The sequence below is a fragment of the Pelodiscus sinensis genome, chromosome 5 (genome assembly GCF_049634645.1).
Source record: "Pelodiscus sinensis isolate JC-2024 chromosome 5, ASM4963464v1, whole genome shotgun sequence".
In the NCBI taxonomy this organism is placed as follows: domain Eukaryota; kingdom Metazoa; phylum Chordata; order Testudines; family Trionychidae; genus Pelodiscus; species Pelodiscus sinensis.
Genome location: NC_134715.1, coordinates 28284391 through 28308947, shown reverse-complemented (window position 1 = coordinate 28308947; position 24557 = coordinate 28284391). Strand labels below are relative to the sequence as shown.

Genomic DNA, 24557 nt, shown 5'->3' with positions numbered 1-24557 from the left:
AATTTGTCAGGGATGGTACTTGGTCCTACTGTAAAGGCAGGGGACTCAACTCGATGTCCTTTCAAGGTCCCTTCTAGTTCTCAGAGATAGGCAATCTCCATTAATTCAATTTTTTAAATTTATTCCAGAAACCGGAACTTCCACATGTGCAGTTAATCCAGAATAGTTAATTCAGTTTAAATGTATACCCTACCTTAACCCAGATTAATTTTCGTGTGTCAATATGCTCTTAGGCTCGTAAAACACTTTCAAAAACTTCACCCATTTTAACCCAAGCCAACAGCCATCAGAGAATTCATACAGGCCTGGCTTTAGGGCAAGGTAAGCAAGGCAGTTGCCTTGGGCCCTGCACCTTCAGGGCCTCGTGTTGCCTGGTGCCTGCCTGCCCAGGAGAGCCAACCATAGCATGCCACGTAGGGTCCTGCACACTCTTTGGCCAGGCCTGAATTCATATAAGCAAGTTATAAATTCTGATTCAGCACACAGAGATTATTTAGCACCTCAAAACTCAAATCACAACTTCTTTTATCACTAGACTGATACCTAAACGATCAAGATTTATAACAATTCTAATAATTATCTGAAGAGATTGCACTGCTAGATATTACTGTCAACATTTCACAAAATAAATACTACTGATAGGTACCTCGCTCATAAAGCCGAACTGCTTCAATCAGGTATGGCACCAGGAGACGATTTACAACAAATCCTGGGGTATCCTTAAAAGAAACAGAAAATCTTAATAAACCCTATACAGTGAGACTATATTCAAATACAGGCAGTCCCCGAGTTACGCGGATCCGACTTATGTCGGATCCACTCTTACGAATGGGGCTCTCTCGCCCCGGAGCTCGCAGGCAGCGGGACAGCCCAGAGTGCAGCGGTCCCGCCACCTCGACCTCCGGGGCGAGAAAAGCTGCTCCGGATGCCCCCGGTCTGCTGGGGACCGTCTCCAGCAGACCAGGGACACCTGGAGCAAAGCCGGGGAGGCGCGGGGCTCCGCCGCTGCTGCAGCTTTGCTCCAGGTGTCCCTGGTCTGCTGGAGACGGTCCCCAGCAGACCAGAGGCACCGGGAGCAAAGCCGCAGCGGCGGCGGGGTCCCGCGCCTCTGAGGCTAGCAAAGCCTCAGAGGCGCGGGACCCCGCCGCCGCTGCCACTTTGCTCCCGGTGCCTCTGGTCTGCTGGGGACCGTCTCCAGCAGACCAGGGACACCTGGAGCAAAGCCGGGGAGGTGGAGGGGTCCCGCGCCTCTGAGGCTTTGCTCTGGCAAAGCCGGGGAGGCGCGGGACTCTGCCGCCGCTGCGGCTTTGCTCCGTGTGTCCCTGGTCTGCTAGAGACGGTCCCCAGCAGACCAGAGGCACCGGGAGCAAAGCCGCAGCAGCGGCGGGGTCCCGTGCCTCTTAGGCTTTGCCACAGCAAAGCCTCAGAGGCGCGGGACCCCTCCGCCTCCCCGGCTTTGCTCCGGGTGTCCCTGGTCTGCTGGGGGAGGGGGCGCGCAGCCAGTGCACTCCCCCCCCCCCCCCCCCCCCCACAGCAGACCAGGCTTTTGTTGTGGACCCTGGGGTAGAGCAGCTGGGGCGCTGCCGGGTTGGTCCTGCAGGGACCTACCTGGCAGCCCAGCTGTTCTGTCCCAGGCTCGAGATTCAGCCGCTGTTGAAACTGATCAGTGGCTGATTCCAGGAAGCTGGGGGCAGAGCAATTCTGCCTCCAGCTTCCTGTAGTCAGCCCCTGGTCAGTTTCAGCAGCAGCGGCTGAATGTGGAGCCAGTTCCGACTTACATACAAATTCAACTTAAGAACAAACCTATAGTCCCTATCTTGTACATAACCCGGGGACTGCCTGTACTGTATTACAAGTTCAACAGGAAGTTGCTTGTTAAATCACCAAGTTACAATTCACTCTGGACTACTGGTCTTTTGTCTGTTTACCTGTTCACTACTTTAGTTTAACACATATGAATCTCATAACTAAGAACGATTATGTGATCAAATATGGCTGAGGAAAATAAAAGTCATCTCCTCTTCTCCACTCTTAATTAGTAATTTATCTTAAAAGACCCCAAGTTGCCTCTTAGAAAGCTCTTGTAAAATACTAGCTATTCAGAAAAATTCTGCTGGTACTGAATATTTTTTGTGATTTAGGGGGAACAATTCTTTCCTTTTGTGTGGGACTTTATTAATAGGCACGTTCGTGGTTAAGAGCTTATCTACTCCTGATGTTTATTCATTATAGTAAATCAAACTTCTGTGACATTATAATAATTTCAACAGCAACCAGTGTCAATGCTGAAACAGAAGGTGATTATCTGGGTTAAGAATTATGCAGCAGTAGCAGGATGACTCTCCGACAACCAAGATCTTGTTTTAATGTAAGTTTCTATAGTAAAAAAAATGCAAAGAAATGAGAAATAGACGACAGGAAAGAGTGCTATAAATACCAATATTTAATAGAACATATAAAAATACAAAAATACTACCTCTTAATTTACACAGCACTTTTCCTTAGAGGTCTCCAAGACTTCACAATATTAGGGAAGCATTATAATGTCGCCTCATTTTACAGAGGGGAAAATTAGCACACAGAATAGTGAAGCAACTGCCCAAGGTCTCACCTCCACAGTGCTTTTCATCCATAAAACTCAAAGTACTTTACAAACAGTAACTGATGAGAAGGGAAAGAGTTACCTACACTTTACCATTTGGGAAAATGAAGTGTAGAGATTAAAAAACCTGACAGACTACAAAAGCAATGCAATGGTATAGCTGAAAGCAGAACCCAGGATGCTGCTAACTACTTGACAATAATTCCTCCTTTTTATAGGCCAGCTGCTTCTTGAGGGCCACGAAAGGCAGGAGGCCATCAATTACCTCCGCCCATTTCCACAAGCCCCCACTAAGGCCAAAGTGCAAGAAAAAGTGAAGAAGAATAATAGTGGTTAGTCTCCCATTGAGAATATGCTGTCCATAATGGAGGATCCAAAGGCAACAGAGCACATGAATTGGCTGTGATGTCTCAAGTGTTTGGAGGGCAAGGGGACCAAGATCCCAGGGAAGAAAAGGGGAAAAGAGTCCTGCTTCTCTAGTCAGAATAAACTTGAGCAGTTAACTGAGATCTCTAACCTGCACTAGGTTTGTCAGAATCATCTCCTTTTCCTGTCCACACAGCAGCCAGACCCACCCCATTCACACAATGATATAGCAGATTGATATACCAAGCAAGTTGTTCTTTCCTGAAGGGATTTTCATGGGAACAGATAATCTGCACCAGAAGAGTAGAAAATTCTCATTGTGCTAATACAATTACAAATAATGTGAAAATGAATATCTCTTTTTTTTTTAAATGAGCAGACCTGAAGCCTTCTGAGTGTTGCGCACCTCTCCTCACAATCTAAACCCACTTGCCTTGCAAGATACTGGATTCTTTCCCAATGCTTTGGTGAATTCCACAAGTGACTCAAAAGTCTTTTGGCTGGTCATTGGTGTCTTGATGACCTAGCAGGAAACCAACATGCGTTAATAGCCAACCAGAAGCCATTTTCTTTCCCAACCCCCATAATTGTGCTAATAATTAAACCATGATTCAGGGTGTTCTCTGAATAGTCCACAAAATATGTGTATTACAAAGAATAATCACACTCAACCAGATAAATATACATGTAACAAATAAAAGAGTGAAACCTATGTTAAAGCACTTCAAAGCACCCTGCACATCCTGAAAGTGTTACTGTAAGGCATTTAAAACATCCAAGGGGTTCAAAGCAAAGGAATCCATCTTTTCAGAATTATACTGCAAAGGCTTCTGTGTGGATAGCATAAAAAACTTCAAGCACCATATGGTCTCAGCTTGCCCAGGGAAATGCTTTGGCAACATTAGAGAACCATGTTTATGCACAGTTCTTGATAGAGAGGGTGTAACATGACTTCCTTGGCCAATATAAACAGGGGCACAGGCACAGACATTGTATTATATCAACACATGAAGACTAAAGAAAACAGTTTTTAAATTTCTACTTTTCAATCTGTGTAAAGGCCTCTTATAAGTTTAAGAGTTAGAAGGGCCCAAGTTATTTTCTTAGCAATTTTATCCTTATCCTTTGACAAACATGGATTTTTTTTCTGAAGAATTTAATAGAGTTTGAATTTAACAAGGTATCTATTTATTTATTAATTAGTGCCCCAGAATGAGAAATGATGTCAATACAGCTCTGGAAATAATTTTTGTTAGCTAACTTGAAATATCTATGCAGCCACTCAGAAGCAAAAATGCTACATAAGCAATGAAAGGTAGACTATATCATCACAAGACTGTCAGTGTAATTTTGTCTCCCGAGCATCAGAATGACTACTGATTACAGCAACACAAAAACACAACATAGAATAAAAGAAGCAGCATGTGTTTCTCAGCAGTAAATAGTAGTAAGTTTTCTTTTGAACTTAGAGCTAAGCATCTGGAAAACATTCATACAAGACTGTACACTAGTTTCAAGGGAGTTCAAATGTATTTTACTTCTAGGAATTTTGAAGCCTAAATACTAATGTCTCAAATTATCAAAGAAACCTCCTCTTGCTCCCCCGCCCGCAAAAAACTCTGTTCCTTCTTTTCTAAATTTAAGGCCAAAAGGGATCACTAGGGCATCTAGTATAACCTCTTGTACATCACAGGCTACAAACTACCAAAACTGGACCAACTATTATGGCCCATAGGAGACTAGACTATTGTGCACCACATACAGAGGAGCATCAATGCCCGAGACCCCCCACAACAGCAGGGAAGTGATTAGAGATATACCAAATAATCCTGGTAGGAGACCCCACACACACACACACACATACAAGCTGCACAAGAAGGTGAAACACCCATATAGTCACTGCCAATTTAACCTGGGGGGAAAATTCCTTCTCAACCCCTACAGATGGTAATCAGTTACACCCTGTGCAAGCAAATAAGAACTAACAAGGTAAGAGAATGTCTGAGACACCCATCCAGTTAGATTCACTAAACATATCTGCATGGACTAAATAAGAGGCCTTTAGATAATCTGAAAAGAGGTTTGAGACAGATTTTACCCCAGCATCAGTGGCACATCCAGAGTTCAAACTGTTAATTCCTAACACAAGTGCTTACGTATCAAGGTTAAAATACAGGCTCCGTTACAAAATCTACATAAATGTTTAAATATTCTAGAACATTTAAAATCAATACTGAAACCTGCTGCAGTGGCAGTGGTACAAGTCTCTCCAAATGTATAATAAAAATATCAGTTATCCTACAATTCCGCTCAATCTCTTTCCTCCTCAAAGATGTTCTTGCTTTCTTCCAGACTTCCACTTTTAGGTAATGCAATGCAATGCAATGCAATGCAATGCAAGTGCATTCCATGTGTTCTGTCCTCAGCTCTTTGTGATTCTGAAGCAAAGAAACTGAGTGCCACTCAGTTACTATATCATGTCTTTCAGGCTCATCTTTTCTAAAGAGACACGGAAGTTCCCATGACATATCTGGAAACAACAGGGCCAAAATTTGCATTTCTTCCACTATTATGCAGGTTGCTGTGCACCAGAGGGCTATTTATCTAGGCAGGTACTCATTCATCACCACAGAATGAGAGTGCAATCTGATCCCACAGTTCACTGCATTTCAGTTCTGCTATACAAACATTATTTGAAAAAAAGGTACTGAAGAAGGACTATTTATAAATAAGATATTAAATAGAATTCTTAATTTGCTCACACTGCATGTAACAGGACTCAATTTTGCCCTTAAAACCATCTATTTCTTAGGGGTGCATCTACATAGTGGGGCTTAACTCGAAATAAAGCTATGCAAATTGAGCTATGTCAATTGTGTAGCTTATTTTGAAATAACTTTAGAAATTGGAAAAGTCTACGCAGCACTTATTTTGAAACAGAACACTCTTCCTCCAACTTCCCTTACTCCTAGTACAATGAAGGTTACAGGAGAGTACGAAGTCCTCCAGCTTTGAAATAATATCAAAATACTAAGTAACTGCCTGCTGTGCAGACATGGATTAAGTCATTTCAAAATAACACCAGTTATTTCAAAATAATGTTGCTGTATAGACATACCCTCAGAGATGAATGCTCATACTGAAATGCAGGATTAGGCCCATAATATATTAAGGTCTGTCTATACACAAAGATGCCCAGGGTTAATATAAAATGTGTTTAAACAGATTTAGTTAAGCCAGTTCAAAAGGCCATTTTGAACATTTTTATTTCAACTTAAATGAAGCTTATTCCTGTTTAATTAAAGCTGGGAATATTTTTAAGATAACTAAAATAAGCCTCTCTTATCCCAAAATGAAGTGTTCACATCAGGGTTTGTTTGCACATTCAACTAAACTAGTTTAATTAAGTGGATACAAATCTATAGGTATACAACATCTCAATCAAGTATTTAACAACAAAACTATTAATCTAAAATACTGTATATATGCTATATGAATAAGTTACTGTTACTATGGGAATATGAACTTGTAATTCTTTACATATATATTTATGGTCAAGTGAGCTAGCCCCAAAACTCAGGTTTTATAAAAATAAGCCTCACATTTCTACATATTTGATTATCACTTATCCAAACAGAGAAGATACCACTTTCAAAAAATCCCAGCCTACCTGACCATTTTTTTGAGTGCTAACAGTTTGTAGATGTGCTTGTTTTGTTAAATATGTGTAATCACAGTTTTCACTCAAAAAGGTCACTAGAGACAACATGTAGTATAAAGGTCATCAGTATGTAATATGGTAACATCATGTTAAAGAGAAAGGTCTGATGATTTTACCACTGTATAATATCTCTCTAAACAAAAGCTTACCGCTGAAATAACACACACACACATTTCTGTTTTTTATTTCCACCTGAAACTCCTATTCTACCTAGTGAACAGTGGTCTGCGGTATTTGCTAACCCAAACATTATGATGCTACAGGAGAGCCTGAAATTGAAAGACAATCCAGACAAAAGGGAGTAACTAGTATGTCTATACCCATTTTTAACATTGGTTTCAACCCTACAAAGAGATCCCAGACAGATATTTTTGCCCACGGAAAGTCCCAATGCCAACATCCTTGGCAGAATCAGGTCAGTGACAAGTATTGATGATTCAGAATTTTAAAACAAAACAATTTTTCATCAAAAAATGCCAGTTCCTCAAACCAAAAATACCTGTGGAACCATTTCCATTTTGACACACTTCTGCCAATGCACTCAAAAATCTGCTGGCTACATGCTTGGTGGTCTCTCAGTTCCCTTGGTGAGCTGCTGGGGAGTCTGGGCTTCTAGGGTCAACAGCTCTAGGGCAGCTGTGACATACAAATAGCCTCAGACACAGAAGGCAGGGCTTCCAGACTCTCTGCTGTAGAGCCAGGATCATGACAGCCTCAGTTTGAACCAGGGCTCTCAGGACTTTCAGACTCCCCACTCTATAGCAAGGGACTCCCTGGGTAGACCTCAGAGTCCTGGAGCTACTGGCAAAAATTTGGAAAAAATTCAATGGAAACATCTTGAGTTTTCCAAAATGACATTTTTTTTAAATAATTTCTTTTCTGGGGGAACACTTTTACTCATTATCAGAATTTCTTGCAGAATGGAAATTCTGAATTTTCATAAGCTCCACTGATACATTTCTGCTGTTTCAGTCTTATAAATACCACTTTGTAAACTGGCCTGAATATTAGTCCTTGGTATTCCCTACTAAGGTGGAAAATATCAGCTTGCAAAGATTAGAGAAACACTCAAGTATTTTTACAACAGAAAATGTGTATTATTTTCCATTTTCAGAATTGAAAAGATGGATAGATTTTGTCCAAACTTTCCCAAAATAGCATTTATTTTAAGAATGAGAATGTATGGAAGATTTCATCCAGAAAATTACAAAACAAATAAGCCTAAGAAACTAGGGAGTTATAATGGAAGGCACAACATAAGTGAAGTGTTTGTTTCTGAAAAAACTCTAGTGGAGGCATAGGAAGGAGGAAATCCTGCTTCATAGCAGACATGGGCCGAAAGTTCACTTTTAGACATACCCAAAAGTTCATGTGTGTTTGCCTTTGTGGTTTTTGGTTTGACCTATTTCAGAGATAGAGCCAGCTGAGAAATTCAAACTTCCCCCAGAGTCTGGGGAATAATTATGGTAAATGCTTCAGATCTGGGATTCTGGTTCACCCTCATTCCCACTGCACTAGCATCTGAGGTTAGAAAAATTAGTTATATTGGTTGTTACTTTTTGGTGAGGGAAATAAAATGACTAGTATCACCAAAACGGACATGTGTTGGCAGTTCCAGTGATTGAAGCTGATTGATCTATCTTAAGGCCCAACCATAGATTCTTAGGAGTCAGAGAAGAAAAAGTCCTGTTTGATAATTCACTCCATCTCTCCCTCTCAGAATGCAGGTCATTTCATCTTCTTATCTTGAAAGGTAGCTCTTGCGAGTCAGGAGGACTGCACACTGAGATACAGACTATTATATTAATGAACTCTCAGAAAAATACAAGAATATCGCCATGGTGTAATATTCAGTATTAGAGTACTGTTGGACACTTACTTCTACAAGCTTCATCACAGGCACTGGGTTAAAGAAATGGAGGCCACCAAAGCGGTCCTGCCTGGTGGTAGAGTTGGCTATGTCTGTTATTTGCAAAGATGAAGTGTTGCTTGCAAATATTGTGTGTCTGTGGAGAAAGAAAATGAGGATTGTGTAAATGACAGTTATCTTTGTCAACAAGAAGGTCTATGCTCTAAAGATCATCAGATTTGCTATTAGCATTCATTGACTAATCATGAATCTCCCTCCCCTCCCCAATTTGAGCTAGCCTATTGTTGACCTAGTGTTTTAAAAAGTACTCCTCCACACAACACTGACCCTACCCTCAACTGGTCTTTCCATGAAGCTAAAATAGCAGAGCAATAGTTAAATTTGTCTCTGAAAGTTGTATGAATTCTTAACTCCAAGAGTATCTAGGTCACCCCACTGAGTAAAGGGGGGGCTCCCAAAAAGGGGGAAAACGTGTCCTCAACACAAATCTCTTCTTTCAGGAAAATTCTTCATTGGTTCAAGGGAGCCAACGGGACTTGTGCTCCTAAATCCCTTATATGCTTTTGAAAATCCTACATTTGGGAACCTAAATGTGGATCTAGGAGCCTAGCTTTTGAAAAATGTTGCCAGTAATCTTTTACTTTAGTATACAGTACACTGATAGATCTACACAGCAGACATATTGCCAACAGAAAAAGCAGCAGAGGAAAACAGAGGTGCCATAAGGAGACAGGAATTGTTGCATGCAGCACAGTCATTCAATAGTCAGATCCATATTCCGCTATGTAGTTGGGGCGCAGGAGGGAAGGCATGTGTTGATTTGTTTTAGATTTATAAGGGCAGGAGAAAGAAATCCACCCATTAGCATTAACTTGTTCTTAAATTTAAATAATTCATACAGACCCTTTACCAAGGTTTCTCACAGCATTTTTCAGTTAAGCCTCACAATACCTGTTAAATAGATAAGGCTTATTTTACAGATGGGGAAACTGAGGAAGACAAATTAAATGACATGTTCTAGGCCAGTCATTCTCACGCAGGGATCTGGGCCCCCCTAGGGAGCCACAAGCAGGTTTCAGGGGGTCTGATAAGCAGGGCCGGCATTAGACTTGCTGGGGCCCAGGGCGGAGAGCTGAAATTCTATCGTCTGGGGCTAAGCCCATAGCCTTGAACACTGCCACCAAAGGCTGAAGCTTAAGCAACTTAGCTACATGGCGCCCCATGTCATGAGGCCCTGGGCAGCTGCCCTACTTACTCTCCCCCTAATGCAGGGTTTGGCTATTACATGCAGAAAAATAGTTCTTGAGGCACAAAGGGGCTGTGAAGTTTTTACAGGATATTGGGGGGAGGGGTGTCCTCAGAAAGAAAAAGGTTGAGAACTCTTGCTCTAGGTCACAAGAGTCAGTGGCAAAGTCAGGATTAGGGATGTAAAATCCCATTTAAACACTATGGCTATGTCTACACTACAAAGAAAAGTCACAAAAAGATACACACATTCCGCTTTTCTTACAAAAGAGGCTTTTCTGACACTTGGTCCATATATAGGGGCCAAAAGTCAGGAAAAAACCCTCTTTCAGAACATCCCTTCTTCCTCGTAGAACCAGGTTTACTGGGAAGCCAAAAAAAACCTTGTCTGCTTCGCTGAATTTTTTTTTTTTTTTTTCAGAAAAGCAGACGTGTTCCTTGGACACAGCAGAGCTTTTCCAGGATACTTCTGATATCCCAGAAAAGCTCTGTAGTCTAGATGGACCATATGTTTAACCAGTTAACAAATTAAAGAGGGGTAGGTAATCACGGCTCTCCTACTCCACACCCTGCCAGCTCAGACCCTTTCTCCATTCTGACTCCTCTCCCCGCCCCCAGCTATCCCTCTTCTTAGTGAGACAGGGTCCCTTCTGCCCCCGCCCACCCTGGCCCCTTTCTGCCCTTATCCCCTCCCCAACCTGGCCATGGTTCATGCCAGGCCCAGCTCTAACCCCAGCAGCCAGGGAGGTACAGGGGTGCCTGCCCACCCCATGTGGGGTGCAGCGAGACACAGGTAGTGCTGCATGCACACAGCACTCCAGGGCACTACAGCCTGCTGAGGTGGGGAAAACAGCAGTGCAGGGGCCCAGTATCCCAACCTCTCCCCCGTATGGTCCCACCTGTGCTGCTCACTTTCCCAGCCTTACCCACTGAGCCCAGGAGCAGAAGGGAAGGAGCAAACAGGTCGGTGCAGCGGCTACCCCAAGCAGCTCAAGGGGTCCTCTGGCAGCTGCATTAAGTGCAGATGCTGGGGAGGGGGTGAGTCTCTACATGGGCAGCTGGACTTGGGGCAGTCAGACACCACGAACTTCCTGATGGCGAGGAGCCCCCAAGAGCCAACTGCTGGCACGTAAGCCCAGCTGGGAGCGCTGCTCCTAGCTCCTGAACCCACGCTACTGTCCCAAGTTCTGTACCCTCTCCCCTCAGCTGTCTCAGCTGCAGTGTGGGGTCTGCCGGATGCTGTGCCATGTTTCTTGGAGTTGGAAGCCCTGTGGGGTGGGGTTGGAGAAAGGGGAGTAGGGGCTTAGTTCAAAATAGCAATTCCAAGTGGCAAGGGGAAGCAGTGAGGTCTAGGGACAGTAAATATTGGTTCATTGAATAGTCGCGTAACCTCATGAATTCTTATCAGTTAGACGACTATTGTATAGGGGAGGGGCCAGCAGCCAGGGTGCACCAGCCTCACTCCTGAGGAGTCCCCTGCCACTCCATGCTGCTGCTTCTGTATCAGGGGCAGCAGCACAGGGTGCTAGGTGGGAGTTGGTCTATATGGGGAGCCTGTTTAAAAACCACAGATCGGCTGCCTGTTGTCCTGTGCTGCTGCCTCTGATAAAGAGGCAGCAGTGTGGGGTGGCAGCAGGCCCCATATAGGGCGGGTCTGAGCTGCTGGACCTAGCACGAGCTAGATCTGAGCCGGGATCCTAATATACTTTAAATGCAGAGCTACAGCAGAGGTAGGTCCCAGACCCATCGCAAGCCAGGACTGAGCTGGCCTAATGGCCAGCCTGCTAAAAATTTACTGGAGGTTGGGGGGAGAGGGGAATGTGTGTAGCAGTAACTTATAAGCTTTTGCTTGTCGGTTAATCAACTTCACTATTACATCACTAGCAAGGTTGGACTTGAACTGGGAAAGGAAGGAGAGGGGAGAGAGGAAGGAGGCAGGCGGGACGCAGAGTGATGTGATAATGTCACTCTGTCATCTTGTAGGATTTTTTTTTTTTTAATACAGGCAGTCCCCGACTTACGTCGGATCCGCAGTTACGAAGGGTAACAATTCACGACCCACTCTTATTCAGAATATCCACTATTGCTTCCTATGAACTTCTATACAGAAGTCTCTCGTTAACACTTAAACCCAGAAGAAAACCAAACTGACAAGATTCCTTCTCACAAACTAATGATTACAGGATCAGAGTTTTTTAAATTAAGCCTCTAAACTCTGAAACAGCCACTTCTGTAGATAAAAATCAGAGCCTTGCTATTAAAGCTTTGCATTTTTCTATATGCACAACTTGAAAAAATCCTTAATAAAACTAGACTGTGTCTGAGGCTGCCTTGCCTACATTATCTACTGAACCAATAAACTGGTTTAAAACAAATTTAGTTAGAGGATAAAAGCTTCCATGACACAGACCTCGCAGTCAAAGTTCCAGCCTAGAGCAAAGTTTTACAGACTTTGAAAATAGCATTAGTAATGGGAATACTGACAAACCCTTCATGAAAGCTTTTCAGCAGCAGGTGTGTTTGCCTGCAGTGCCACCTAGTGAGTCCCAGGAAGAATTATACAGAATCTCAAAAGTCAATCAACAATAAACCAGAGACATTAGCCAATTCCCAGGTAATGCTGCTGCCTTCACAGAAAGATAAAACTTGGATCAACAGAAAGGATGTTATGCAATGCCCACTGCATAGAAATTGGCAGTGTGAGGTTAGGGAGGTCAAGAGAAAAAGTAGGAGCTCTCTGAAAAAGGAATAAGGAAAAATGCTCACTGCATGATAATTAATACTCCTGTCTAAAGTAAGAGCAACATAAAGTAAATGCCCACATAAAAATGAACACAGGAAGCGACATGAAAATCCTTCTTTGGTCCATTTTGATCAAGATAAGAAATAATCCAATGAAAGTAGGACGTGCAGTGCATAGAGGGGAACATATGCATATCTTTATGCTGAAAAATCAAACCCAGTCATTACCTGGGTCATTGACTTATGAAGAGGAGGAATCATAACGACATTGCCATGTTGTTGTAGGATTCTAAAATGTAACTGAAAACAAGACAACCTACAAACACTATTAGGGTATGTCTACACTACAAAGTTAGTTCGAACTAACGGACGTTAGTTCGAACTAACTTTAATAGGTGCTACACTAGCGCTCCGCTAGTTCGAATTTGAATCGAACTAGCGGAGCGCTTAGTTCGAACTAGGTAAACCTCATTTTACGAGGATTAAGCCTAGTTCGAACTAGCTAGTTCGAACTAAGGGCTGTGTAGCCCTTTAGTTCGAACTAGTGGGAGGCTAGCCCTCCCCAGGTTTCCCTGGTGGCCACTCTGGCCAACACCAGGGAAACTCTATGCCCCCCTCCCGGTCCCGGACCCCTTAAAGGGGCACGGGCTGGCTACGGTGCCCGTGCCAGGTGCAAGCCTGCCAGCACCCAGCTAGCAGACCCTGCACCTGGCACGGCACAGAGCCACCCACCCGATGCCCCCCAGCCCACCCCCTCTTGCCGGGACCAGGCTGGCGGCTCCCGGGAGCTTCCCCTGGACTGCAAGAGGCGGGCACCTTCCTGGGCTAGTGCGGACATCGTGGACCTCGTCCACGATCTCCGCACTAGGCACAGGAAAGTGGCCGTCTAGGGCAGGAGAGCTGCCAGCCTGGCCACCCAGGACCAGGTGTGCATGAAAATCAAGGGGGTCCACTGAGACCCCCGACACTGAGCCCTGAGCTTACAATGGCCGTACTGGGTCAGACCAAAGGTCCATCTAGCCCAGTAGCCTGTCTGCCAACAGCGGCCAACCCTAGGGACTCTGGAGGGGATGGACCGAAGACAATGACCAAGCCATTTGTCTCGTGCCATCCCTCTCCAGCCTTCCACAAACTTTGGGCAGGGACACCACTCCTACCCTCAGCTAATAGGACTCCATGGACCCAACCTCCATGACTTGATCTCACTTCCCTTTAAACTCTGTTCTAGTTGTAGCCTTCACAGCCTCCTGCAGCAAGGAGTTCCACAGGTTAACTATTCGCTTTGTCAAGAACAACTTTCTCTTACTAGTTTGAAGCCTGCTACCCATTCCTTTCCTTTGGTGTCCTCTAGTCCTTCTTGATGGGAACTCAGGAAGAACTTTTATGAATGCACCCTCTCCACCCAACCCCTGCTTTTAGAGACCTCTATCCTGTCCCCCCTCCGTCTCCTCTTTTCTAAGCTGAACAGTCCCAGTCTCTGTAGCCTTTCTTCATCTGGGACCTGTTCCCAACCCCTGATCATGTTAGTTGCCCTCCCCTCTCCCAGCCTTTCTCTTCCCCTCTCCCACCTCCTTTTCCCAGTCTCCCCCAGTTTTTTTCAATAAAGACAGAGTCAATGTTGGAAGAAACGTTATCTTTATTTTGTACATCAATAAGAAGGGGGGCTAGGGAAGGGTAAGTGGAAGGAGGTGAGGGAGGAATGGGGTACGAGCCCCCGATGGGGAGGACTGGGCTGGCTCTGCGGGCTTCTGGGGGTGGAAGCTCTCCTGCAGCCCCCCAATTACTCCCTCTCCCTAGATGGCAGCCTGCGGCAAGCTGATGGCCGAGTGGTGTGATGTGCCCAGTGTGGGCACTCAGGGCACTCCAAGCCAGAACTTCTTTGCAAGCGGGGCACCCCTTAGAACTGTCTGTCCGGGGTGGGGGTCGGGACCCTTTAAGCGCAGCCCTCGGCTAGCCTGAGACAGCATCTCCATGCTCTAAGTCCTCCTTTTATGCCCTGCCGGCACTGCTTCCGGCCATCCTTAAGCCCTGTTCAGAGTCCACTCAATGTGGACTTGCTAGTTCGAACTAGTTTTTAGTTCTAGATGCGTTAGTTCGAACTAGCTTAGTTCGAATTAACTAATTCGAACTAAGTTAGTTCGAACTAGTGCTGTAGTGTAGACGTACCCTCAGTAACACAACCGTAAGAATTCATATTTTCTCTCCCTCTCCCTAAAAATATTTTTTTCCCCTTGCAGGGTGAAACAGAGTGACATTACCGTGTCACTCTGTGCCCACATGAGCTAAGCCCCATCCACTCCCAGCCTGCCTCCCTCCTTCCCCCGGGCTTACCTGGAGAGCTGGAGCTGCCTATGGCCCTGGCCCAGCCCTCCCTTCCCTTTCATCCCAGCCCCCTCAGCAGCCCAGGGGAAAGCCAGGGTAGGTGTGGCCATGGCCCAACCCTGCCTGGCAGAGAGGGGAGCTGGGGCTAGCAGGGGAAGGGGAGCTGAGCCCTTCCCAGCAGCTATGGGGCAGGAAACCAGGGTGGCCTTGGTTCCAGGCCCTCCCTGGCAACTGGGGAAGAGGGAGAAGAGCCGGTGCAGTCGCAGCCCAGCCCAGCCAGATCCTGCACCCCAGTTCGCTCCTGCCCCCTTACCCCTGGCCAGACACCTACCCCCAGAGAGAGGGGGGTTGGCAAGCATAGCGAGCAGAGGGCACAGCCCCCTAGTATTTCTCCATTTCCCTTTTACAGGGTGCTGATGTTAGAATAAATTCATTATTGTCTGTAAAGCACCAGCATATCTGTGAGGGAAGGGGCCATAAGAATGCAGAGTGATATGCATACAAATCAATGGCATGATTCACCTCTGCTGAAAAAGAGATCATGGGTGACAGCAACAGCTTCAGCCCTTTCGGCTTGCTGGGTGCAGATTTAGTGCTTCGAGTTGAACTTGTACAAGACTTCTGAACTATTAAAGCGCTTAAGTGGCTGAGTTTTAAGTCAATTTGTATCTACGTGCATAAAATTTCAAGCAGTCAGCAGGGACAATAGCTATTTCAGTTCCCAAGTGCTCTTTGGGGCTGCTAAATTCCTGTGGACTACCTGTTTGCCCCATGCAGCATCCATTCCTGTGCAAAACTATTAAACTGTGCAAATGGAGAGTTGGCAAGGCTTAGTTCTAAGGATGTTGAAATGCAGTTATTGGGCTAATGGTATGCTGCCGCGAACAGGGGCTGCTTGGTGGCAGCTACCTCCTCTATCCCCTCCAGCTTGCTGCTTCTGAGAGAGGCGGGGAAGGAGGGGAGAAGAGGAACAGGTGGCACCTCACAGAGAGTGCTGGGGGGAACCAACTTTTAAGCTGGCAACCCCTAGCACTGGCTCCTGTTCCCCACCCTTGCAGTCTCTCATAGAGGCAGCAAGAGAGAGGGGGCCACCGCAGGGAGCACAGGGCCAGTGTGGATTCAAGCAGTCCCGGCTGGCCTGGTGTTCCCACTGCAATGCTTCGGCCTTTGAAATGTACAAGAGCCTTGTGGGGCAGGGACTGCTTCAGTCCCTGCTTGCCTCATTTTCCCACTGGGGGGTAAGAGCGACTAGTCGAGTCTCGACTATCCAATAAACATAAGCTTATGCTTATCGGATAGTCAACTAGTTGCTTACATCCCTACTTAGTTCCTTCTCCCCTCACACAGTTCAGCAACTCCACAAAGTAGCAAACTGCAAGGGCCTGCCAGGTAGCTCAATGAAGCTTAGCATTATCACAGGAAGATAGAGACAGCCCCACCTCACTGAGCTCCTTAAAGACTTATGACTGTAGAAGCAAATCTGCTTAAAGCTCACTAACTTGGCTGAGCTATAAACCAATTTACTTCTAGAAGCTCCTGAGAAGGTTCACAGGAATGGGCTTCCCTCCTGTGAATCCTAAGCCTTCAACAGTAGAAAACAATTCACTTAACACAAATTTTCTGTGCAAACTCCTTGGAGAATCTAGGTAGAAAACTATGCCCTCCATAGAGAGAGATTTGGGCAGTTTCCATCTTTTACTTCTTCTAAAGGTGGGGGGGAGAGGGAAGAAAAGGCTCGGGATCATTATGTGTTCTGCACAAGTGTTATATTTCTTGGAGCAAACACAGCTATAAAGTTAACTAAGTTTATTTTGTGGGATTCAGACATACCTGCTTCTGCATATTAAATAGAGGTAAGAGCAGGAAAGTACAATAAGTAGCTTATTTTAAATCAACTCAGTTTTCTGCACAATAAGCTGCAATGCTATTTGAGCTTACTTATGCTAGTTTACATTTCCAGCTCAAACCTGGCCTTCATTTCAATCTAAGCAAGCTACAGATATTGTTGAGGGCTGGGGGGGGGGGGAATCTGTACCTCCTTTGCCAAACAGAAAATTTATGACTGGTTTAGTCAGGATTTTAAATGTTGCTTCACTATCACAGGGATTAGATATATTTTCAATAGCTCCCACAGTTCTAGGATTTTTCAGATAAGGGAGAACGGGATAACAACCTCCATGCAGTGCTGACATTGCTCAGTGCTTTAGCTAATTACTAGCAGGCTGGAATTCTGAGAGAAAAGGAGTTACAAACCTGGCAAACCCCCTGCAGCTGCTCAATGTGTCTCTTCCAAAGGAGCTGCCACCACATTTGCTAGCACAAGTCTCAGTTCTGACCCTGCTCAGATTTGCCACAGCCGGTAGTTTAGGTTACAAGGAAAAATCCGACATTCCACCTGACATACAGAAGCAACCTCAGGGGAGCAAACAGCTTTGCCAAGCCCCTAGGAAAGGTGAGGGGGAGACAGCTCCATGTTCCCACGGGGTGGGGCATCAGGAGGAAGGGGTGGAGCCAGAGAAAGCCAGGCATCACTACCACCCAGATCATGGGGCACCCTCCCTCCTCACCCCTAGGGCTGCCTGGAGCATCCCATATGGTGCTCTGGCAGCAATTTAAAAGGTCTGCCGCCACACTTGCCAGGCCTCAGGGCAATTTCCCCTTTGCCCCTCCACCCCCTGTTGGCAGGCCTGAACACACATGACCTACAAGCAAGTGAAAGGAGTCACCTAACCCCACACCTCATAAGTTTTTAAGTCCATCCAAATCCAGTCACCAGCTTTTAAGCCAATTAGGCTTGTGGCTGATAGATGAAGGGAGAAAAAAGGAAGCAATTTAGGAACTCCTCTCCTCTCCACCGGCAGTTCTTTTGTAGGGATGAGAATTATAGGCATATGCACATATAGGGAACAGGGACCAAAAATTATTCCAAGCTATGGGGAAGTCAGAAAAAGATGGAGACATAAAAGAGGAAACCTTCCTTCTATATTAGATAATATTCATTTTAGTGACAGTCCTATGCCTTTGTAAAGCCAGTGGGGAAAAGACACTTAGAAGTAACAAATTCCTACTGCCACTGTCCTTTGATTTCTGTGTCAAATTTGAAGACGTGTGTATGGGAGAGGGGGTCTTCGTTCTTTCCTTTGCCCCCCACCCATAATGAAAATAAAAGTCTAATATAAATCAAAATACCACGTTGGGAAATGCTGTAGTTATTAAAAAAAAGTAATAACCTACATATATCAGCATTTACAGATATCCATTTAGTGATCCATCAGACATATGTCTGCATCAGTCTTACTATTCATTTTCTCCACGTAAGAAGTCATTGATCACTATCTTAAATATCAGCCACGAAAGCTTGGCATCCAACTCTACATAATATTTAAACATAAAATGTGCAACCAACACTGCTGGTGAAAAGAATCAGAACAGTTAATAGTGCTAACATAAGCTTTTATTTTACACACACAGTGCATTTCGTGAATTCTTTCCAACAGCAAGTGTTACCGGTGAAAGAAATCAAATATGCTGTACTTTCATCTGAAGCACAGTATATACCTTCATTATAGCTGTTAACTCTATCTTTATAATACAAACAAAATTATTTTTCCTGGGTACTTATCCAGTTAAACAATCTGCCCCAAATACAAACTCTTCTCTGTAGCCTGAAATTAATAATTTGCCTAAATGCAACTCTGACATTTGATAATCGTTCACTAATCAGGACTTCTGCATCCATTTTTGAAAAGCACAGACAAAATGGGTTTGGGATCACAAGTCTCACCTCCATTATCTCCTTGACTGATTATCAGCTTGACAAAGTAGTCAATAATCTTTTCCATCTTAGGACCAGTCCTGTCAGATCTCCATTTCTATAGCACCAATAAAGATTAAGCCTCTTTGGTGTGGGCAACTGGAGGTAAGGGGTGGGATTTTAGTTAAATAATTCATTCTAGATGGCTCACTGTCTTTTCTATATCTTTTTAATCTTTGCTCACAAGCTGAGATTGAAGAATTGTTAAGCCTTTGTTCCCCTTAGAACTCAATTTTTGTTTTAACAGGAAAAAGGGAGATTCTGCATTGCATTGGTGCTATATGCATATAATTTATGAAGACTATTATGGTGAAAGGTAGAATAAATGTAACATTGTAAATAGAAATTAAATAAAAATTTACATCTTTTGCTTTTCCAGCTGCCATGCTTCACAACTGTCAGTATTAAAGAGTTATAAAAACAAAACCACAAAACAACTGCTACAGAAAAAGAAAAGGCCAGGCCTAATGTTTCTCAAATGAGGCATTACATTAAGGATGTTAAGTAGCGAGTAAATGACTAATTGTGTACTCGATACAATGACTAATTGTGTACTCGATAAGGGGCAGCTGAGGCTCTGAGGTTTAAATGTAGTAGGAGCCGGGCATACAAGGAGCCCAGCTCCTACTACATTTAAACTGCAGAGCCATAGTGGGGGTAGGTCCAGGACTCAGCAAAAGGCAGGACTGATGCAGTCCTGGCTCGTGTCAGATCTCCGACCGCTGCGGCTCTGCCTTTTAAGTGTAGTAAGAGCCGGTCAGCTCTTACTACATTTAAAAGTCAGAGCCTCAGAGCTGCTGCCTCCCCTGCTCCGCACCACTGAGAGGGTGCTGGGGGGAACTGGCTTTTAAGCCGGCTCCTGCCTCGCCCCCTTCCGTTGCTGCCTCTGATATAGAGGCAGCAAAGGGGGGGAGGAGGGGAATGGGAGTAGTTGACTTGACTACCCAATAAGCCTAGGTTTATCAGGTAGTCGACTAATCAAATATTCTTTAACATCCCTGCATGTTAACACAGGAAAATAAATTGTGTTTAGAAATTCAGCAACTGGCATCAGAGCCGGCCCAAGGTATGGGCCAGCCAGGCTACCGTCCAGGGCGCCCTATTATAAGGGGCGCCACGTGGGGCTGCCGGGTCAGGCGGGGGCACGCATGCGCCGCGCACCTAGGGCAGGACCACGCATACGTCGCATTCCCGGGGGCGGCGCCACACTCCTGGGGCGCGCAAATGGCTCGGGCCGGCCCTGACTGGCATGTCAATCTGGAATTAAAAGCAGCCTAAGAAAAACTTCTTGCTTACATGTATAACTAAGAAAATGACAAAACTTATTTAAAGAAAAAAGATACTCTCTTAGCTATTCATTTGAAAACAACATAAAAGACAAATGGTGATAGATTCCAGTTCATTAAGTTTTAGTCATACATACTCTGGAGCAAATTTGTCCAGCCTCTTGAAGAGATCATTTTTCACTTGCAGGTTCTCCACGATGGCCTCAACCACAAGATCAGTGCTGTGTACCACTGATACTGGGTCTGTGCTCACTGTTAAGTTACTTAAGGTCTTCTCAATGAACTGAGCAGCAGCCTGAAACGTTAAACAGAAGTCACAAAACCTATTTCCAAAAGGTTTAATTTGTGTGTTATGAAAGTTCTTGGTCAATTTGCTTCATTGATGACTTGTCTGAGCATCAAAAACATTATGTGTTATAGCTTGCACTGTATTTCCAGATCATTTAGAAAGCTTTAAGTACATGCAAATATTATACTTACACAGATTAACTAAACTTTCACAGCAACTCAAGTCTTCTCACAAGCAAGTAGGAAATCTTTTATTTCATTCTTTTAGAATTACTTTTCTCTCCCCCACCCTTCATTTCAACCTTCAAAATGAGTCACAGCAAACAACTGACTTGTCACTTCAATATTTTCCAGAAGAATCTTGACCTGCCTTCAGTGAAAATGGACTTCTTCAGTTTTAAACCCTTATATTGTTTTTCCTTCCATAAGGGAGCTATCTGGTTTCACAGCTCATTGTTAAAATCATAGCCCTTCGCGGACACCTCAGGAGATGAAACGGCTTACAAGATACATCCGCTGAAATAGAGTTCTACTGGGAATGGGAACGAAATTTTGAATCTCTCTTGTGACCTTCAAGACTATTAATCACTAACACAATTTATGAGAACAGATGAAAATACAAAGGCAGGCTTTTTTAACTTGAGAGAATGGAGATGCGGTACAGCTAAAAACAGACATTTGCATACTACATTTTGGGGTTTGAGATTTTGGGATTTTCCACACAGGGAAATTTACCTGCATAACTACTATATTACAGGCAGTCCCCGGGTTACGTACAAGATAGGGACTGTAGGTTTGTTCTTAAGTTGAATTTGTATGTAAGTCGGAACTGGTACATATTGTAGGGGAAACTCTAGCCAAACATTTCTCCAGAGCTCAGTTTTATTCTCCCACACCTCACTTCCCTCAGTCCTTTATTCTCAAGCTGAGGTGTCTGTTGAGAAAAGCCGCTCTGTGTCTCCCTGGTCTGCTGGGGGGGGGGGGAGGGGCGCTAGCTTCGCGTCTCCCTGGTCTGCTGGGGGGAAGCAGCTAGTGCGGGGTTGCCTCACCCCGTTTGAAAGTAGGGATCCGATGTAAGTCGGATCCATGTAACCTGGGGACTGCCTGTACTGTTGTTATATGGTGACAGTTATGCTGGTATAATTCATCATGTAGACACTTATAATGCCTTTTCCCAATTTCATCTTATATTATTTTCAGAGCCACATAAGCTAAAGCTTTTTGTACACTTGCAGCATTAAAGCGCTGCTTTGGCTTCGTTACCACAACAGCACTTTAATGCGACAGTGTGGTTGTGACAACAGCGCTAGGAGAGAGCTCTCCCAGCAGTTTAGGAAAACCACCTCCATGAGGGGCATAGCTCCCAGCTCTGGGAGCCTTTCTATACTGGCAAGTCATTGCACTGAAACTTGCTGTGCTCAGGGGGTGATTTTTCACACCCTTGAGAAAGTTTCAGCACAGTAACTTGCCAGTGTAGACAAGCCCTAAGTCAGCAAAAGGGAAAAAGCACTCTTTCTGGAATACAAATGTCTACACAGGGAGTTATACCACCATCACAGCTGTATAATTATACTGGTATTTTTGTGTTCATATATTTCCCCATGTATGCAAGGCCTTACTAGACCCGCTAAAACGAATGCCAGAACAACCATCTCCGGCGTGACAAAAGAAGACATGCCCACAATGTCTATGTCATCTCCACAGAACCCTGGCATCTCAGTGTCTGTGAACCTGTCTCTGTGGTTGACCAAAGCCTACAGAATAACGGAGTAATAAATATCCTTTGAGGTTGACATGAATTTGTTCCTTGTGGAGGGCACCTTATGGATACATGGGTGCCATCAGTAGCCTCAATGCAAATTGGAAAGCCCACTCTTTCAAAGTCAGCAATTATTTCAAGCACGTTAGTTATACCCACCACCTTTTGGGTAAGCTGCAGTCCTGCTACAAAAGGGAGAACAGATGTCTGCTGTAAAATGCAAAGCTATACTTCTCCTTCCCCCAAGCAGCAACTAAAGCAAGTCTACCTGTAATTATTAGGAATGTTAAAATGTAATAGATTAACTATGTAACCACTGAAATGTTCAGTGGTTACATGCATGATGGAAGTCAGCTCCCCAAGAGTCAGTGCACGCCTGCCACCCTGCTTTCGGGGAGCCAACTGCTGCCCCAATACAGGAGCCAGCTCCCTGCGCATACTGGTTCCACCTGCCACCCCATGCTGCTGTCACAGGCAGCAGCGCGGGGTTAAAGACAGGTCCCTGGGAGCCAGACCAGAAGCTGCATAAAGCCATGTTGCAGTTTGGGTAACTGATAAGCTTGCAGTAACCCATTGACATGGCTACACTCTTACATCCCTATTAATCATAGGCTACGTCTAGACTGGCCCCTTCTTCGGAAGAGGCATGCTAATTTCTAACTTTGGAATAGGGAAATCCGCGGGGGATTTAAATATCCTCCGCGGGATTTAAATAAACATGGCCGCCACTTTTTTTCCGGCTTGGGGAAAAGCCGGAAAAGAGCGTCCAGACTGGCGCGATCCTCCGGAATAAAGCCCTTTTCCGGAGAATCTCTTATTCCTACTTGCAAGTTTAAATATTTTTGGAGTTTTTGGTAGAGAAAGTTGGTGCATCATGGTTGCAAGTAGGAATAAGAGATTCTCCGGAAAAGGGCTTTATTCCGGAGGATCGCGCCAGTCTGGACGCTCTTTTCCGGCTTTTCCCCAAGCCGGAAAAAAAGCGGCGGCCATGTTTATTTAAATCCCGCGGGGGATATTTAAATCCCCCGCGGATTTCCCTATTCCAAAGTTAGAAATTAGCGTGCCTCTTCCGAAGAAGGGGCCAGTCTAGACGTAGCCATACTGTTTAAGGAACCTCAATCTTGCAATCTCTGCTTTTCGTACAGTACTTTACTATGGTTTAAAGAAATTTTACAATTAGATATGGATAAATAATATACATGTAAACTTTGGACTTTAACCTTAGTTTTCAAAGACTTCCCAACTTTTGAGGTCAATCTGTCGTTTAAGACTACAATCTGAGGGGGGAAAAAACCCACGATGCACCAACTTTCTCTACCAAAAACTCCAAAAATATTTAAACTTCATATCTTCCCAGCTTTTTCAATGCATTTTTATACTATTCTAGCAATCTGATGCTCTTGCATGTGTGCAATAACTGCCAACAATCACATTAAAATAGTAATTCTATCACATTCAATAAAATTTGTCCAGTGGCTATAAATACCACAATGTCACCTCAGGCTTGTCTGTAAACATCTTCTTTGACATTCTTTTCAAGCTATCCTCAATCCCTTTCCTGGAGGTCTTCAGGATTTCGTCTGTCTGGTCCACTAACACCACAGTGTGACCAGTTGCTGCAGCGACCTGAGGAGAAGGGGGAGTAGAGATAAGCTATGAAGAATGTAAAACACACAAGTCAATTGGCCTAATAGGAGGAAAAAATGAAAAAGGGTGAGGAGAGAAAAATTATATTTAAGCAGTTACAATAGAATAAAAAGAATGGAGTTCATATCAGATCACCCTGATTTTATATTTGGCTCCTAGATATTGGATCACCTACAAATAATATTTAAAAAAGACACTGTCAGTTTAAAATTTTAAACACCAAATGATCTTATGTTACAATCAGGTCAGATGATTACAACTCAATCTTTAAAAGTCGGCTTTTTATTATATATGTTACTTCATTGCTTATTTACAGTGATGTTGGAGCCACATCGGTCTGAGGCTATATAAGAGACAAGATAAGCAAGGTAATATCTTTTACTGGACCCTGTTGGTAAAAGGTACAAGCTTTCGAATTTCACAGAAACCTTCTTCACATCTGGGGAACGAAGCCAGAGGCTATGTCTACACTGGCGGGTTGTTGCATGAGAAGTATGCAAATGAGGCTAAGCGTTGAATATTGCCGAGCCTCGTTTGCACACCTAATGAGCCGCCTTTTTTGCAGAAGAGGCTCTTGCGCTAGAAGGAGCTGTCTACATTGCCCCTTCTTGCGCAAGAAAAACCCTTTTGCACAATGCCGTTATTCCTGAAAATAATCAGCCAGACAAAAAAGGGACTCGCCACCCTCCCCCCCCAAAAAAGTGTTTTTTAATGGCATAAATTCCTAATAATAATAATAACAACAGTAATTTATAATACATTCTTAATAAATATCACCCAAGTTATTAATAAATATCTTATAAACTTCTACTTTTTCCCTCTACTGCCATGTCTCCTCCCTTTGCTCCATCAGCTCCCCTGGTGCCTGCTGCCCCCCAACCCCTCACCCTCCTCT

At 44.3% G+C, this 24557-nt stretch overlaps 1 protein-coding gene across 2 annotated transcripts in view; it reads right to left on the bottom strand.

Annotated features, from left to right (window-relative positions):
• Positions 1–24557, bottom strand: part of HADH (hydroxyacyl-CoA dehydrogenase) — a 44127-nt gene that overhangs the window by 10589 nt on the left and 8981 nt on the right. For both annotated transcript variants that reach the window (XM_075929706.1, XM_075929705.1), the window contains exons 2-6: positions 23513–23641; positions 20106–20263; positions 8569–8695; positions 3402–3491; positions 647–719 (exon numbers count right to left, since the gene is read on the bottom strand). In XM_075929706.1, coding sequence (XP_075785821.1) covers positions 647–719; positions 3402–3491; positions 8569–8695; positions 20106–20263; positions 23513–23641 — 577 coding nt within the window. The remainder of the gene's footprint in view (positions 1–646; positions 720–3401; positions 3492–8568; positions 8696–20105; positions 20264–23512; positions 23642–24557) is intronic.